This window comes from Mustela nivalis (genome assembly GCF_964662115.1).
Source record: "Mustela nivalis genome assembly, chromosome: 6".
NCBI classification, from domain to species: domain Eukaryota; kingdom Metazoa; phylum Chordata; class Mammalia; order Carnivora; family Mustelidae; genus Mustela; species Mustela nivalis.
In genome coordinates, this window is record NC_139025.1 from 12,126,817 (window position 1) to 12,145,788 (window position 18,972).

General features: G+C 48.9%; 1 protein-coding gene across 1 annotated transcript in view; it reads left to right on the forward strand.

The window, feature by feature from the left end:
- TTC9 (tetratricopeptide repeat domain 9) overlaps positions 1-18,972 on the forward strand; it is a 34,874-nt gene that overhangs the window by 10,009 nt on the left and 5,893 nt on the right. The window contains exon 2 of the mRNA XM_082733363.1: positions 18,246-18,428. Coding sequence (XP_082589489.1) covers positions 18,246-18,428 — 183 coding nt within the window. The remainder of the gene's footprint in view (positions 1-18,245; positions 18,429-18,972) is intronic.

The window sequence follows — 18,972 nt, forward strand, 5'->3', positions numbered from 1 at the left end:
CGTTCTGTGTGTGAAGATCCATACCAGTCTCCAAAAGCCGTTATGACATGAAAAGGCAGAAGGAAGGCCTCTCTTTAACACAAGTCTCTTGTGCGAGTAGATACAAGCTAGCATCAATGTATCTGTGTCAGGAAGATCATCTGAAATCATTCAAGTGAAGCTGTTAACCTCACTTGAAAAGGAGACTGGGCAGATAAATTAACCTTAACTTTTAAAAAAAATTATTAAGACCTTATTGTTTGTAGGGCAGTATTCACAGCAAAATGGAGGGGAAAGTGCAGAGATTTCCCATACAGTGCCTGCCCCCATGTGCACCACCTCCCCCATTGGGGTGTTTGTTACAAAGGACAAACATACGCCAACACATCGTAATCACCCAAAGTCCATAGTTTACATCAGAGTTCGCTCTTGGTGTTGTGCATTGGATGGCTTTGGACCAATGTATAATGACATGTATCCACCATGAGGGTATCATACAGAGTGTTTTCATTACCCTAAAATTCCTCTGTGCTCTGCCTGTTCATTTTTACGCCCTACCCCACAACCCCTGCAACCCCGGAGCTTTTACTGTCTCCATAGTTTTGCCTTTTCCAGAATGTCATGGAGTCGGCATCATACAGGACGTGGCCTTTTCAGATTGGTTTCTTTTACTTAGCAATATGCACTTAAGGTTCCTTCATGTCTTTTTTAACTTTTTAATTTTAAATCTTTCTGTAGTATTTGACTTTTCTAACTATATATATGCATGATGGCTATTATTTTTTAAGAAAAATGATGACAGGGTTATCGCTTAGAGAAATCATGGGTAATCTGGCTTTCTTCTTTTTTATTTTCCTGAAGAAAAGCCACCTCATAGACATGGTTTTTAGAGCCATGATAGATATTTTCGGTCTTGTCTAGCCTCGTCAGGCAGTGGCACCAAAGATGTCAAGCAAAATTATCCCAAGACCCCCCAGTTTCTCTTAATATCCCACAGTGGGATTCATCCCCCATTCTGCAGTGCTGCCACCCCAGTCGGCACACAGAGCTAAATCCTGATGGCCTGGAACCCCCCCCCCCCCCCCCGGTGGGAGAATGCCCCTGAGTAGTACGTTAGTGACAGCTCGAATCTGGCAGTGAGGCAGGGAAGGGAGTTCGGTCATATCTTGTGATATGAACTGATCCTGAGCTTTAGCAATGTGCCTCTGGTATGGAAGAAGGCGTGCCATGTGCCATCAGTGTCCAAGATTCTTACTGGCCCCTGAATTTTGAAACCCTGGCCATTGGTACCTCAGATACAGCAGCCAGAGCATGGGAAGGCAACTTGCTTATTCCCTGAATCTTTCCTGTGCACTTTCCTGGGCTTCTTCCAGCCCAAACCAAAACCTTCCCTGTTCTCCTCAAACATGGCACAGGTGTAGTGGGAACTGGAGTTCTAGTCCAGAATCTGGGGCTAACTTGCTCTGTGACTTTGGACAAGTCCCATCACTCTGAGCCTCAGCTTCCCCAAATGTAAAGAGTGGGGGTTGGGTCATTGCCCTCCAAGTGTCCTCTCACAAGGGCTGAACTGTTTAGGATTTTGAAGACCTTCTAGCTCTCCGCTCCCTGGCCTCTCTTTCTGGGAGCAGCCGGATTTAGGAAAGGGACAAGCAACAAGCTCGCTTTTATTCTAGTTTACTGGTATGTGCTGACAAATAATCGCTAAAACATCCCAACTAAGATTTCCAAGGCAACCCTTGCAAATAGGGAGGGTCAAGCGAAGTAAGCGACCTCACAACCTCCCAGGATGATAGCTTCAGACAGAGCGTCTCTGAAAGAAACCAGAGTAAGGATTGGAGGGCTATTTAAAATCTTCTGTGGGCTCTGGAATCTAAATTGATGTCACCAAATATTACCTATTACTGCTAATATTTCCAGATGATTTCAAAATTCAGGCTTGGATCCTGAGCAGGCAGTCACTCACCATCAGAAACCTGGCAGTGCTGGTTAGACTAGGCTAGGAAGGCCTGATGGCAAGAAAAATAAAAGTTTTTAACAGACGGTCAGGATGCCGAGGTGGCTCCGTTGACGAAGCATCTGACTCTTGGTTTTGGCTCAGGTTGCCATCTCAGGGTTGTGAGAGGGAGCCCATCGGGCTCTATGCTCAGCTCGGAGTCTGTTTGAGGTTCTCTCTCTCCCTCTGCCCCTCCCCCCACCGTCTTTAAAAAGAGAGAAAGGAAAGAAGGACAGAAGGAAGGAGGGAAGGCAGGGAAGAAGGGAGGGAGGGGAAAGAAAGAAACAGTGTCAAGGCCAAAGTTACAGGCAATAGGTGCCTGCCAAGAGTGTCTCAGACAGTTGCCACCCGTGGCCCAAAGCTAAAGATCCCGCAGGAGTCCAGCCACATCCAGGCATTTAGGGATATGATTCTGGGCCTATTGCTCTCCCCGAGTGAGAACTGAGCTCCTTCCTCTAATGGGCCTGCACCCTCGGGCTGTGGAGGGAACTGGGTCACTGGGAACGTGTGTGGACCCGTCCCTGACAGCTAGAGAGTGAGGAGGCCTGTCACCCCGAGTTTGCCAATGAGGATGGGAGGGAAGAAGGAGAGCACAGAGGAACAGATGGGCAGAAACCCTGCAGAGCCACGTGGCCTAATGGGAGAGAACTTTGCTTAGCATAAGCAGGTCTGGGTTTGAATCCTGACTTTCCGTTGACTCCGCCATTAACCTCGGACGGGTCCTTCTCTCGGAGTTTGTTTCTGGTAAAGGGTGGGAGCGATGATGTGCCCTGCACGGGATTGTGATGGTAATCGACATGAAACGATACATGCTCACGTGCCTGCACAGAGCCTGGTACGCAAGAAACGCTTCATGCATGATGGTCTCGGTAAATCCAATTCCCACACCAGAAGGTACTAAGACAACAAAGCATGTGAGAGGGGAGGAAAAAGGACTCCGCAAAGGAGGTTATGGGGGACTGTTGGATGCAAGGGAGCACACGGGGAAGGACAAAAGAGTCATCAATGACTCCAGGGCAGGGGAGGTGAGTGAGGCGTAACCCGACAGCCTTCAGTGTGGGTGTTTCCGACCTGGTATGTTCAGTTGGGTTCCCTGGGGAGCTTCACAAGCAAGCAAGCTTACTGGTGGGAAGGGGCACTGGGAGAAGGCAAGGCCTGTTTGAGAGGGAGCCATCCAAGGGAGAGGCTGTGAAGCGGCAGCCTGGTGCCTGCCCTGCCTACCCTGTTGTGCTGCATGCTGGTGGCACCAACTTCCTGAGCCTCCTCCCTGGTGTCGGAAGAGGAGAGCCTTTGGCTTACTTGGTTTACTTGGGTGTCCTGAGAGCGAAAGCACCAGCAGGTGTGTCCCTTGGAGCCTCCTTGTAAATCCCGCCCTTGCGGGTGTGCCTCTGCCACGATGCCCAGGACCCTCTCAGGCCCCCAGGTCTTCCCAAGGCAGGGGCCCCGGGAACAGGCAATGCTCTTTGCTTAGGAGACCCTTCTCTGCAGCCCTAATGCCAAGTTCCATCCACCGCGCTCTCTTTGAAGACACAATGGGCGGAAGGGAGTTTTAACATAGTTTCCTAATTACAGAAGTAAGATGTTGTAACTATAGAAGATATTAGATAAAAGAAATTCAAAGGAGGGGTGCCTGGATGGCCTGATCATTAGGCGTCTGCCTTCAGCTCAGGTCATGATCACAGGGTCCTGGGACTGAGCCCCTTATCGGGCTCTCTGCTCAGTGGGGAGTCTGCTTCTCCCTCTCCCATTCCCCCTGCTTGTATTCCCTCTCTCACTGTTTCTCTCTGTCAAAAAAATAAATAAAATCTTTTAAAAAGAAATTCAAAGGAGAAACTAAAAGTCACTTGTTATCCAGCCATCCAGCCAACTCTTCCCTATTTGGGTTTATTTCCTTCCAGTCTTTTCTTCTCTGTCCATATAAATATGTATCAGCTAGTCCACTTCAAGGTCTACCTTTCTCCAGTTTATTTAGGAAACAAGGAGTTTGGGTCCTTTGTGCTGGGACCACCACCAGTCTCCTTCCCGGTACCCTCAGGATGTTGCTCATTCTCCCCAGTGGGTTGCCGGTGGGGGGGGGGGGGAATCAGTTCTGCTTCCTCTTTTTGCCCCTTCACTTTCACACCCCCGGTACCACCACTTGGGGTTGTAGAGTTCCTGAAGGTTATGGGATACCCAAGGAGTTTACATCTCAAAAACTGAATATTTTAAATTCTTCTTCTTAGCATTCATTTGGCTGGCAGACTACCAGGAGTTTCTTACGGACCGCTGAACTTCTGGCAGGTTCTAAGAACGTGCCATGCTTCTCAGACTCTTTTACCCCCTCCATCCCTGCTCTGTCTCTTAGGCTCTTCCACTCTCAAATTCAGGTCATTTCAAACACAGAGCAGTTTACTTATCTTTTTTTTTTTTTTTTAAAGATTTTATTTATTTATTTGACAGACAGAGATCACAAGTAGGCAGAGAGGCAGGAAGAGAGAGAGGAGGAAGCAGACTCCTTGCTGAGCAGAGAGCCCGATGTGGGGCTCCATCCCAGGACCCTGAGACCATGACCCGAGCCAAAGACAGAGGCTTTAACCCACTGAGCCACCCAGGCGCCCCAGTTTGCTTATCTTTTTACCTACCTTATTTGCCTCCGACTGCTCTCAAAGCTTCACCTCACCCCCTAGAGCAGTTGATGAAGGTGTTCTTAAAAAAGGATACTTTCGGGGTGCCTGGGTGGCTCAGTGGGTTAAGCCTCTGCCTTCAGCTCAGGTCATGATCCCAGGGTCCTGGGATAGAGCCCGCATCAGGCTCTCTGCTCAGCAGGGAGCCTGCTTCCCCCTCTCTGTCTGTCTGTTTGTGATCTCTGTCAAATAAATAAATAAAATCTTAAAAAAAAAAAAAAGGATACTTTCTTCCCTAAGAAGAACCCTGATGCCTTCTATTACAACTCTTCACTGTGATACAAACACATTTATTTTTCACAAGGTTCCACTTCTACCACGTAAACGTTTACCACCTTGATTTTTCCACCAGTATTTCCCACTAAAAACATTTTGTCAGTATCACTAAGCATTTTTCTTCAGCATGATGTCAATGTCTGTGTCATGTTCCATTGTACCTGTGTCCCATTATTTATTTAACCAGTCTCCTGCTGGTGGATATTTCGGTTATTTCCAACGCTCGGCTATTACACGTGGTGCAGCCACAGGGAGGCCACAAAGTGCTTTTCAGTGACATGTGTGCCTGTTAAGTCACTCAACCCCAAAGTATCTGGTGATGTTTGCACTGGTGCCATGGAAGGATGGAGGGAAAGGCCATAGGAATAGGAGAGATGTTGCTGGGTCACGAAGGGGTGGCTGGGGAGGTGATCAGACCAGGGACAACGTTCTTTAAAGTCCAAAAGGAGAACAGGCTGGGAATTTGGCTTCTGAGATTTCCCCTCATCCTGGCTGAGAGTTCCTGCCAGTAACCATGAACATGTGTCTTGCTTGGCCAGCGTCAGCAAGGTGAAGATGGATCTCTACTATTGCTGGGTATGTTCTCATCACCACATTCTCAGTGACCCAACTGGCCCCGCCAAATCCCACTTCCAGCCCAACGAAGGGGTGTTATGCAGACTCCAATAAGCAGTAATCCTGTACTGCTTTCTTCCTACTACTCCCTTCTCTCTCTGCGTCTACCACGATGAGGTCAAGAGGGAGAGATAGGGGCCACAGGGGAGGGATGACTTGTTAGCATGCTGCCAGAGCACCGACAACCTGAACTGACCCCAGGCTTGGGCGTTGCTGTCCTATGGACCATACTCTGATGTCCCTTAAAGGACTGCCAACGTGAGCCTGCAATGTATAGGATTTTCTATTGGTTTCTCCACTTTAGCTCTCTCACCTGCAGCTTCGCCACCTTAGTGCTGGCCAAGAAAAGGTGGAAAAGAAGAGGATGTGCTCCTGGAAGAGAGCAGGATCTTTTCAACGCTCTCCGTTTTCCTCTCCCATGGCATGGGCCATGATGAATGAATCTTTATCAAATACGTTTACTAAGAGCCTCTGCCCAACATTGTATAGCCATGGCGAGAGGGATGCAGCATCCCTTGACCACTGGGGACATCCACATGAAGAACTCAAAGGATGAGCAAAGCAGACATCTCCAGAAACAGGGTTGCTTACACAAAGAAAACAAAAGAAATCATTGGCAGTGCTTGTTTGAATCAAATGCAAGCATGTGCTGGATTGGAAAAGCAGAAGGTCAGAAGTGAAGGTGATGGTGTCAAGGGACGTTCAGCCCACTAGACAGAGTCACACGACTCATGGTAGTGGGAGTCGCGGCATCAGTGTATGAGAGAGCTCTTGTCTGGGCACCAGGTAGGGCAAGTCTGGTGTGAACAGATACAGCTGTCTTCCTGCTTTTCTTAGAGCTTCCCAGGGCCTTGCATTCAGAAAAAGACCTTTAGATATCATGGAGTCCAGGTTTCCATTCTTTCCCACCAGCCCAGCTGGAGTGGAACCAACATGGGACCTGGGTTTAGATAACCTTGGCCCTTTCCTTACAAGTCAGATGGCCTTAGCAAGTCACTTAACTTCCTTAAGCCTCTGCTTCTGGAAGCAGAGCTAATCATACCTATTTTCCACAGTCATCATGAAGGTCAAGTGAATTGTTAAACAGTATAAAAATGTTAGGTATTGCTGCTTACCGAGCATACACTGTATGCAAACCACAGTGACGCCATTTTGCCGTGTGGGGATTGAAAGATGCCCCGCACAGGGGCACCTGGTGGCTCAGTCCGTTAAATGTCTGACTCTCGATCTCAGCTCAGGTCTTGGTCTCAGGGTCCTGAGTGTGAGCCCCGAGTTGGGCTCCATGGTGGAGCCCTACTTAAACAAACAAACAAACAAACAAACATAAGATGCAGAGGGCATAAGGACAGAGGAACCGTGTTTCATGAAGAGCTACAGTGACGGGCATGACAGGAGCATGTGGCTGTGAAAAGTAATTTTATTCTTTGGAAAACTAAACGATCCATTTGATGGTGGTACCTGTAGATCTGACCTCATTGGGAAAAGACTACCCAGCGTGATGCCATGACCATCAGGTACTAGAAAAACAATAATTTCCCAGCAAGTTAGACATAGAAGGAAGTTACCGGATCTTGATAAAGAACCTCTAGAAAACAACTACAGCTAACACCAAGCTAAATGATGAGTGATTGAACATTTTCCCTCCTGACCTGGGAATCGCCCTCTTGGGCATCTGTCCTGGAGAAATGAAAGCTGTCTGCGACTGGTCATAGCAGCATTATTCACAATAACCAAAAAACCAGGAACAGTCCAGATGTGCTTCCTCAGGTGGATGGTCAGACAATGGCTACGTCCACGCCGTTGAATACTACTCAGCAGTACAAGGAACGAACTATCGATTCATGCAACAACTTGGATGCATCTCAAAGCGATTATGTGGAGTGGGAAAAAAAAAAGCCAGCTCCTAAAGGCTTCATACTGTATATAATATATAATATAATATATAATTATATATAATATAATATATAATATATACTGTATATAATATATAATATATAATCTCGTGCCTCACGAGAAGCAGACCTCACACCTCGAATCTGTCTGTGAAAGACATGAGTTCAAATGCATTCTAGGTAGTTGAGCATATATATATTATATATTATATATGTAATATAATATATATAAAATACTTTGAAATGACAGATTTTAGAAATGGAGAATAGACGAGTGGTTGTTGGGGGTAAAGTAGACTTGGGGATACAGGAGGGATATGGACGTACTTCTAAAAGGGAGATGGGAGGGATGCTTGTGGTCATGGAACTGCTTTGTAACTTAACTTTGGAGGTAGACGGAGGAAGCTACATATGTGATAAAATGGATGAAACCAAACACACACACACACGCAGAAGCACGAGCAAAGCTGGAAGGATCAATCTGTGGGTTGTATGAGTGTCCATCTTGTGGTCAGTGTATTGCACGATATTTTTAGAGGATGTTACTTACCATTTGGGGGAGACGGGGTAAAGTGTACAGGGGAGCTCTTCGTATTATTTCTTGCAACTGTATGTGAATCTACAGTTAGCGCCACAAAAATTTCAATTAAAAAAATCAGACCATGGGGGTTAGTCTTACCAACGCCAGCTGAGTTGGGGATTGTTTCAGGAGGAAAGGCTGAGACTTGTCGTGTCAGCCCTATGAGGTTAACTCGTAGACTCTGGATGGAGTTGGAGATGCTGGTGGTTTTGGAACTTCAAAACAGAACAAAACAAAACAAAAAACCTTGGTGGAAACCCTGCACGTGGTTTTGTTTGTTTGTTTCCCTCTTCGATGCAGAGAAACAAGGAGGGTAGAGGGTCCTAGAGAGTTACATAGGAAGCTTCCAGATGAGAAATCTTCATGTGAAGAGAGCACAGTCTGGCACCGCAGGACCTCACGTTCGTGCCTCACGAGAAGCAGACCTCACACCTCGAGTCTGTCCATGAAAAACACGAGTTCAAATGCATTCTAGGTAGTTGTGCATCCTGGGGGGGACACTGGGTCCAATGCTTTAGGGGCACAGTCTCAGGAGCCGGATGGCTTAGGTTCAAATCCTAACCCGAACACTTAGTCACTTTGTGACCTTGAGCAAGTGACTGAACTTCTTTAAGCCTCTGTTTCCCCCACCTAGAAAATGGGTGAGATACTAGAGTCTATCCCTAGGTTGTGATCAAGATGAAATGAATTAACGCTTAGAACAGCACCTGGTCCATTTAGGCTTAATAAAACTTATCTGTTCTTATTCTTCTGGAGGGATGGATGAACATGGCCTACAGGACCAGATTCTCTTGAGCTCACCCTGGAGCATCTCAGGCCTTCTGCTCTGTTTCCCCATTTCCCTGGCCTAGGCTGCTGTTCTCCACGCAGAAGTCTCTAATGACTAAGAAGAGAAAAACCCCAAGATGTCACAAGCTGATCATCTGTCTGAGAACTGTTGTTTTCCCACATGTGCAGATTTTTTTCCAGCTCTAGGACTTGGCCATCGGGGACCTCTTTGGCCTTCTGGGTGACCCTGATGCAGCTCACAGCTTTCCTGGGCTCTCACAGTTGGTTGAACCGACTGCGTGGTCCTTAAGACACCTACATCCAAAATGCTAGAATATAGAGTACCAGCTCAGGAGGTGAAGGCCCCAACAGACACCCACTGGGGACTTCTTAAAAATGTGTATTACTGGCCTCCACCCCGGCCCTTTGGAATCTTCATCGTTGGGCATGAGGTCTAGGATCTCTGTGTTAAACACGTTTCCACAGATGATTTAACGTGAAACATTTGTCTGTAGGGTTCTCACCAGATGTCAGACTTCTTGCGTCCTGCCAGCAAGCCTTCAAGGAAAAGGTAGATAGCCACCATAATTATTTTTATGCGTATGCACTAGAAAGTCGAAATCCAGAGAGGTGAAGTGTTTTATCCCAAGGACGCACACGTGAATGCCAATGCCAGGGACATTGTCTCGAATCAACTAGCTCAGAGGCACCAAAACTGGCCAGCAACTTCTCTGCTAAAAATACTTCGCTCTTCCCTTCCCAGACTCTCTAAAGCCCTACAGAGTCGGGAACCAGGCCTATTCATTTTCCTGCCACTGCTGGCGTTTTGAGCTCCTAGTTCTCCTGAATTATTAGGCCCCCAGAGGAGCTCAGCTACTTTGGGTCCATCCCCTCCCCGTCCATAAAGCTGTCAGCCAGATGCTGCCTGGGGAACCAGTTCCTCTATGGCAGTGAGAGAACAGGTGCAAGCAGCACTCCCGTTTGCTGTTTGGGGGTGTAAAGGGCTTGAGGGTAAAACCACCTGTTGACTCAGAGGCCGGCTCCTGTGTGAGAAGAAAATACCCCCGAGCCCCACGCCATTCTTTCCTTTAAGCCCCCTTTCCTGGCGGCAAAGCTCCTTCTGTAATGTTCTCTGCATCTCCCCAGCTGCTTCCCATAGAGAAAACACATCTTCAAAAAGGAAAAGGGTCCGGGAAAACCAAGCGTCCAACCTACGTTTGGGAAACACTCAGAGCAAGTGTGAGTTTGTATACATCCCCACCATGAAACCAAAATGAGAAATCCAAAGGAGAGAGTTGTTTTCAGAACTCTGGATGCAAGCATTTGTGTACACAGAGGGGGAAATCAGCGCTCTCGGGGAAGGGCGGAATCGGGTGGGCCATGGCAGACCTGGACGTGGAGCCACACGAGGAAGATTCCTGTCCTCTCGCTGCCCAGGTCACATTCCCATTGCTCTGCCGCAGAAAGACCCTCTAGATCACCCTCCACCGTGTCGCTGACCTAGTCTTGAAAATCTGCTTTAAATCCAGCTCTAGCTTTGTGTATGTGTCATACCCTCTGTGTAGGACTCAAAATGGAAATTTTCTCTGGTGAATGTGCGTGTTGCTGGGGAAACCGTATTTGACTAATGGGTTCCTAAAGAGAACCCGTTTCTGTGCCCAGCACTGTGTGAAGCATAGAACATACATTAATTATCTCATTTTATCATCACAAGCGTTCCCACAAAATAGGTATTATTATCTCCATTTAATACACGAGAAGACCGAGGCCGAGGGACATGAAGTGACACACCCAAGGGCCTGGGCTGGTAGGTGGCAGAGCTTGGACGGCGGCCCGGGACTATATCTCCATACCCAACATTTGAAGTTCAGCCAGGACACCCCGAAACTGACTTGATACTCCTTGCCTCTTCAGTTTGGCTGTGACCGACCCAGTTATTAGATATGCCCAGTGTCACCTCTCTTCACCAAACTCCATCCGCTTTACTACTATGCAAATGCCCCTTAAAATAAATATGAAAACCAAATAATTTTGTCCCCTTCATGGAAAATTTTCCCCAGTAAGTGACAGACACTTGCCGAGCCTGCCTCTCAAAGGAATGACCTGCAAGGTGTGTTAGTTTCCTAAGGGTGTCTGTAACTATCCCAGCTCTGGAGGCTAGGAGTCCAAGGTCAGGATTTGGGTAGCACTGGTTCCTTCTGCCAGCTGTGAGGGAGAGTCTGTTCCATGCCTCTCTCCTAGCTTCTGGTGGCCTGGGGTTCCTTGGCTTGTACATGGCTGCTTTCTCCCTGTGTCTTTTCACATCATCCTTCTTAGGTGTGTGTCCATCTCTGTGTCCAAATTTCTCCTTTTTATAAAGACACCAGTGGTATTTAATTTAGAGCCCATTCTAGTGACCTCATGGTGACTTAATGCTCTCTGCAAAGACCCTTTCTCCAAGTAGAATCAAATTCTAGATATTGAGGATGAGAATGTCAACATCTCTTTGGGGGACGACACAGTTCAACCCATAAAGTGAGGCAACCTGCTTCTCCTCACTCCTGGCCCCAATCTGGCCTTTCCTTCCCCCACATCCAGCCCATGCTTTGCTTTTCTGGACAGCCGGTACGGGCAAACCGTAGCGAATCACCGGAGGAAGAAATCCAGTGTTTGTATGAACTTGTTCTCCCGGTCTCATCCAGTGTCCCTTCATCTCCTGCCAACGAGCGGCACCTTGCCCAGGCAGTCACGATGCCCTGCGTGCACCAGGAAAAACAAAAACAGAACAGGTGCCAGAGCCAGTAGAACCTGACTTGTTTTAGCCTGAGGTCTCAGTGTGGTTGTTGGGGAACGTCCAACATAGGATTTCCACTGTCCCGAGCGCACAGCCGTGCAGTGGGTTTCTTTCAGTTGCTGATTCTCTGATTTTTTCCTGCCACAGACCCCTTTGCAGAGCTAAGAAAGCCTGTGGGCTCCTTTTATAAAACCGTACCCTAACCACCCAAAGTTGACCATGGAAGAGGAATCTCCACGTGCGAGGATGGTTGGACACTGGCAGTCCAATTCTGGTCCCCCAAATGTATTTTTCTCTTGTAACTTGCACTGTCCACCACTTCTGTCACCACTGTAGGGACCTGGGGAAGGCTTTTCTCTTCTAGTCCTTCTTCCCAGCCATGACTAGCAGCCTGTCTGAATCCTCCATGGCTCGGCGGGTTCCAGGCTGTAGCATTTATTTAAACATGTCAGAAGACTCAGAGACCAGAAGGTCCATAACATTTCCCTCAAAAGGGCTTCTGGGTGTGGTTGTCTGGGAGCCCAGGCCCATCTTCACATGTCTACTGTGGACATGTCTCCCCACTTCGTACCCCTTCTGCCACCCAATGACTGCATCTTTGAATCCAAATATATACCCAGAGTCAAGGCCACGGATGGGAACAAGCTCCCTCTCCATCCAGCAGGAGACCTGCCTTCCTGAGTTCTCAGCCTTCTCTGTGGAAACTGACAGGCAGAGGCAGACCTTACTCCCTTCAAGGAAGATCTTGCCCTAGAGCCTGGCCTTGGGGACACTGCACAATTCAAATCTGTGCTGTGAAAAAAAAAAAAAAAAAAGTCTCTATGTAGACAGAAAGTTGTCTTACAGAAGCCCTTTTGATCACTGCCCTCTCCAACAGAAGATGCCTCGCCATAAGTAGTAGGGAAAACAGAGTTCCTTTTGAAGAGGAACCGGTGAAAACAATGTTGTCCTTCTATTCAGTGGCCAACAATTGTATTCACAGGATGTTCGATTGCAATGGAGAGTAGAGATTATTCAGCCAAGTGGAGGTCCCTCCTTTTACAGAAAGGAAACGGAGGCCCAGAAAGGGAAACTGATTTTCACACTATTGGCTAGTGGCAAAGGTGGGACTAGAATCTAGCTCCCCTGATTCCCAGCCCAGTACTCTTTAAAATATGGACCCATTCCATTTAGCAGAGCACATAGGCTGTCGTCTTATAAACCCTAATTCAAATTCAGACCAGGTTACAACAACGTGGAAGAAATTTCTGAATCATCAGTGAATCCAAAATGGTAGTCTGAGCCCTCCTGGATGAAGGGCTCTGCCACACGAGTGTAACAGGAGAGGGAAAATATTTCAGGAGCTCCCTATTGCGAGTCAGTTCTGTCTCCTAGATGCCTCTTAAACTGCTCCCTCTCCCCTGTCTTTCTGCCTCTGCTTCAATCAAGCCAGTCAAAGCATTTCATCATTCCACTGTGACCAAGAATGAAGTCCCAGATCCTTAACGTGAACCAGAAGGGTGCAGGTGTCCGCGTGGTCTCTGGCGTTTCTACCTTCCCTTCCTTTTACCCTTCCCTCAGTCTCTCTGCTCCAGCCAGGCATAGTTCCTCAAAAATCCTCAAGTAAGTCAACCTCCCCCTCCTCCCCCACCCCCGATCTCTTCCTCTGTTGGTTCTGCCTAGAAAGTGTTTTCTCCTTTCCACCTAGATCACTGGTTCTCAGGGAGGATTTTACCTCCCCCTCCGGGACATTTTGCAATATCTGGAGATGTATTTTTGGCTGTCATGACTGGTATGTAGTGGGTAAAAGCCAGATATGTTGCTAAACGCCATGTAATGCACAGCACAGGGCATCCTCCTGTGACAAAAAGTTATCATCCTAAAATGTTTATAGTAGGGGAACTACCAGTTAAGCAGCGGCCTTTGGCTCAGGTTAGGGTCCTGGGATCGGGTCCCACATCAGGCTCCCTGCTCAGCAGAGAGCCTGCTTCTCCCTCTCCCTCTGCCTGCTGCTCTGCCTACTTGTGCTCTGTCTCTCTCTGTCAGATAAATAAACAAACCAAAAAATCACAAATAAATAAATAAATAAACAAAATGTCTAAAGTGCTAAGGTTGAGAAACACTCAGAGCCAGCTTAAATGCCACTTCTTCCATGAAGCCCTCCCGGGATACTTTGTATTGGCAGAGGGCTCCCTCTGTCCGTGTGCTCCCTCTCTTCCCTTCTCCTTGTCAGTGTTGACACAGGGTAGTATTCAAGATACTGGAACATCTGCCTCCCCCACCAGCCCATTTGCTCTAGGACGGAGGGCGGAGGGGAGTTTTTGTTCACAACTGATCCCAGTGCCCAGGGAAGTTAGGCATTGCCTTTTACCTTGTTGATCTTGGAGCACAGAGAAACGTAGTTTACACAGGCGATGTGACTTTTACCACGGGTTACGTTGGTTTTGGAAGGCTTCAGACGCAGACCCACAGAGACCCATAGTCAAGAGCACACTCTGGGGATCCTGGCAGAAGTGGGTGGATGTCATAATTCTCCCACCTCCCAGTTGAGCGACTTTGAGCAAGTTACTTAATTTCTCTGGAACGGGTGTCATCGCCAGTAAGAGAAGGATCAACATTGAACCTGTTTCATGGGTACCGTGAACGTGAAAAGGTATAAGGTCCATAAGGTACCAAATGCCACCTCTGACACAGGGTAAGGGATTAACCGCGGAGAGGAAGCAAGGGCACTGGGATGATGGGACCGCAGCCCACAGGCCCTGGGTAGTGGGCCTAGGGGTGCAGCAGGAACTTCAGAGACTGCTGGTCAACCTCTTCTTCTGAACTTTCTCTACTCTAAGGACGTGCCTACAAACGTCACATCTTACCTCTCCCCTAGGCTTGTTATGTGGATCCCAAATAGCTCCCCACCCAAACTACAGGGATGCCTAAAAATCACCTACAGGTAGGGCTGAGGGTAGCTTTCCAGACTTTCACTTACCCCCTCTACCTCAGAGGAGCTCTGGCTAACACCCCGGGGTTTCTTGCCTGACTTCCCCCAACCTCCCCCGGCCCGGCAAGCAACCTTCAGGATGGCGGCTCGTTTGGACCCACGCTGGCTCTAGATAGCTCCACCTTCCTGAGCTCTGCTTGTGGTGCCAGCAGGGGCCCCACACCCTATAGCCTGCCTGCCTCACCTCCCACGGGGTCTGAAACCTGGGCTGCTGCCGGGTGTCCCCGTCGCCACTGGATCTGGAGCCACAGGGGAATTCAAAACATTTTCAGCGAAGGGTTCCCAGAATCTGATGGCTAGCCTTTCCTCTCCCCTAGGGGAGGAGGATCTGTTTCCATTTCCAGGCCTTTTTGCTTCCTGTCCCCACACCCCACCCTCATTTTAATCACTCAAAAGCTGTTTTTAAAAGAGACAAAGGTCCATTTCCTTCACTGCTCAGGTCAGCCAACAGAAGTGTCTATCTGAAGATGGATGGGAAGAGGTTTGCCCATCTGGGCAGAGAGGACAGCAGATGAGGCACATGGGAGCCTGACAGGAAATCCTTTAGCCCTGGGAGCCAGTGTTGGAGCCAAAACCCACACAGGTAGCCCGGGAGGTCCATGCACAGGACGCTCTTGACAGAAAACTCTCCCCGTCCACAGAGCTGTGTGAGCCCCAGGACAGGATCCAGCAGCTTGGGGGGTGGGACGAGGTCCCCACAGCCAAGGGAGGGGAGGAGAGGGGGCTGGTGGCATCAGCTCAGCCCCATGCCCGGCTGCCAGCCCAGCCTGGTTTTCTGTGACTACAGCCACCCACGCCCAAGGGGGTAGCAGTCCCTCGCTTCTGTCTCCTCCTTTGGCTTTCTGCCCTGGGGCCTGTGAAACCTGATGGGTCAGTTTCTAGATCTGGGCTGATTCACTTCCACTTCCTGGTTCTCACATCTTCAACTTCCGAGACTGTGTGGTACACCTCCCCCTCCGTCGGCCAAAAGGATGTGGGTGAGTATTTTTTCTTTTTCCCCAAAATGGCCAATGAAAGGGCTGATCTCCTAATCAGCGATTCTTATCCCTGGGAAGTTATTTAAGGGATCAAAACAGCTGAAGTTAGACCTCTGAAGATTTAAATCAGTGACTCGCCTGTATCCCAGAGAGAGGACGGTTCCTCCCATGTGGGAGGATTCTCCAGGAGCAGGCATCAGGCTTCTCCCCCACCGTCCAGTCTGGTCTTGGCGGGAAGAGCACTTTTGCCTCCTCCATCTCTCTCTCTCTCTTTATCTTTTTTAAGATTTTTATTTATTTTAGAGAGAGTGAGCATGAGCTGGGGAGGGGGGCAGAGGGAGAAGCAGGCTCCCTGCTGAGCAAGGAGCCCAGTGCAGGGCTCCATCCCAGGACCCTGAGACCATGACCTGAGCCAACGGCAGACAGTTAACCCACTGAGCCACCCAAGTACCCTTGCCTCCTACATCTCTTTTAAGTCACTTTGAAGAAGCAGAGGGGTGCCTTTCCTTGCCTCTTCCCTCCCCCTTTCTGGTAATCCCTCCAAGGTGTATAACACAATCTTCCTTCAGTGCCTACTAAACATCTGTGTGATCACATGGAGGGGGAGGTAGCTCAGCAGGGCGGGGAGTTGGGTGAGGGAGGGGAGGCCACTGGGCACCCAAGGAAAGGGGGCATCACTCTCTCGGGTCCCATGAGCTTTCTGGCCCTGGCTCTGGCCCTGCAGCTGATGGCTGGTGAGAGAGAGCTTCTTCAAGGAGAGATGGTTTACTCAGAGATGGCTGAGGGACAATAGGAGGGGGACCCACCACAGGCACCTGCCAGCCTCAGCTTCCTCTTGCCTAGGACAAGGGTCCCAAGATATGCTCTGTGCGGGCTTTTGCACTGGCCCCATCCGAAGGCCCTTGGTCCCCAGAACTGCAAAGACAAACTTGCATGAATGAGAACTTGAAGAAAATGAGAGGCAGTTGTCACGGCAGGGGCACAGGGTTGAAAAGAATTCTAATAATATTAAATGACACTTGGGGTGACCTACTCTGTGCCAAGCCCTATGTTAAATATTTCATGGCCATTATTTTGGGAAATCTCCTCAACAACTCGATAAAGAACTTGGGCACTGGAACCAGGCGGCTTTGATGTAAGTCCCAGGCTTGGGACACTTGGGTGGCTCAGTGGGTTAAACATCTGCCTTCAGCCCAGGTCATGACCGATCCCCACATCGGACTCCCTGCTCAGCAAGGAGCTTGCTTCTCCCTCTGCCTCTCCCCTCTGCTTCTGCTTTCTCTCTCTCTCTCTGACAAATAAATAAATAAATAAGCTTTTAAGAAGCCCGCAACCCACCCATCCATCCATCCCAGCCTTGCCTCTGTCATGTTGTGTGCCCTTGGGAAATGACCTAATCTTACCGGGCCTCAGTTTCCTCATCTGTAAAATGGGAATAACGGTAGGCCGTACATCATGGTGTTGTTCTGAGGGTTATGTCGGGGAATGCAAGCAGAGCAATGACACGAATAGCCTGCACCCGGTGGGCACCCAACAAGTGTTAGCCACAGTTGGCATTGTTAGGGCCTCTTGTGGCTTATTTCTAGGGTCACCCCAATGTAAGTCTCATTCAGTGGCAGCTTGAACAATAGAAATGCATTGTCTCATCGTTCTGGAAAGCAGGAGCCCAAGACGGAGGTGTTGGAAGGTTCGGTTCCCTCAGAGGGCTGTGCGGGAGAGTCGGTGCCGTGCTTCTCCCGCACCTTGTGGGGCCTCTGGCGTTGCTCGGCTTCCAGACGGTCATCTTCTTCCTGTGTTTCTTCACATCGTCTCTCCTCTGTGTGTCTGTCTGTTTGAGCTGCTATGTCCGTAGCATAGACTGGGCGGCCCAAATAACACAATTCATTTCTCACAGTTCTGAAGGCGGGGGAGTCCAAGATCAAGGCAGGAAATTCAGCATCTGGGGATTGTCTGCTCGCTGGTTCACAGACAGTCGTCTTCTCGCTGTGTCCTCATAGCAGAAGGCCAAGGAAGCTCGCTAAGGTCTCCCTCATAAGAGCACTAATCCCAGTCACAAGGCTCCAGCCCTCGTGACCGCACCACCTCCCCAAGAACTCACCTCCAAATACCGTCACACTGCGACTGGCTTTCAACATACGGATTTTTCGGGGAACATAAACAATCAGTCTATAGTGTATGGTTTTTTTTTTAATTAAAAGAATTTTTAAAAAAAAATTTATTCATTTGAGAGAGAGTGTGTGAGGGAACAAAAGCAATGGAGAGTGTTAGAGGGAGAGGGAGAAGCAGACGCCAGGACCCTGAGATCATGACCTGAGCCGAAGGCAGACCCTAACTGACTGAGTCACCCAGGCGTCCCTGTAGTATCGTTTTTATAAAGACGCCCATTGTCTTTATTGTATTAGGACCCATTCCAAGGATCTTACTGTAACTTGATTACCTTTTTTGTAAAGATCCTATTTCCATATAAGGTCACATTCTGATGTACTAGGAGTCAGGACTCCAACATATCTTTTTGGTGGGGACACAATTCAACACATAATACAAGGCTAAGTAACTCACTCAAGGTCACACAGCTTGCTGGCAATGAAGGGGGGTCCTGGAACCCTAGATCACTCGGTGACAAATCCCACAGCAATACACCCCAACATAAAGCCCCAACACTACTCCACCTTTTCTGGACAAGGAGAAAGAACCAAAGAGAGACACTCAGAGTCTGCTGTATGATAACCCTTTTCCTTTCTCTCTCCTTCCTCCACAGCCTGCCTGCTCCAGGCTGAGCTGGTGAACTACGAGCGAGTCAAGGAATATTGCCTCAAAGTCCTGAAGAAGGAAGGAGAGAACTTCAAGGCTCTTTACCGGTCTGGTGTAGCCTTCTACCACCTTGGAGACTATGACAAAGCACTCTACTACCTGAAAGAAGCAAGGACCCGACAGCCAACAGGTAAGGTGGCAGTTACTGTTTTCTTACTGGCAGTCCGTCTGGCAGCCTCCCCATCATGGCGCCCAACTGTCATGGCGGGCGCAGCCAGGTGTGGACCAGGACCTGAAACCAGGAGCACGGACAGTCCACGCATTTGCCTGGCCTCTTGGTTCCAGGGAGCTTGGGCACCTCTTTTCAAATAGAATATGGAATTCTCTGGGGTTTTTTCCCAATCCAGAAGCCAACTCTTCCCACTTACTCAATAAATACATATTGAGTTCTTAGTTTTGTGCCACAGTTCGTGCTGGGTGCCAGGGATGTAGATGAGAAGATGGAGTCCCGGCTCGTGAGGACCTCACAGTCCTGCTGGCGAGACAGAATGCAGATGGATACTCTTGGTGCTGAGCTCAGCAACTTGCGGGAAGGGTGCTCTGACTTCTCTGGTCAGCTCCCCTTCCTCAGAGCCTGCATTTCCTGCACCGTTCGCTCAAATTCCTGTCCACCAGCTCAGCGGCTCATTCATCCCACAGACATTCACTGAGCAGGTCTGGATGTGCTCTAGGAG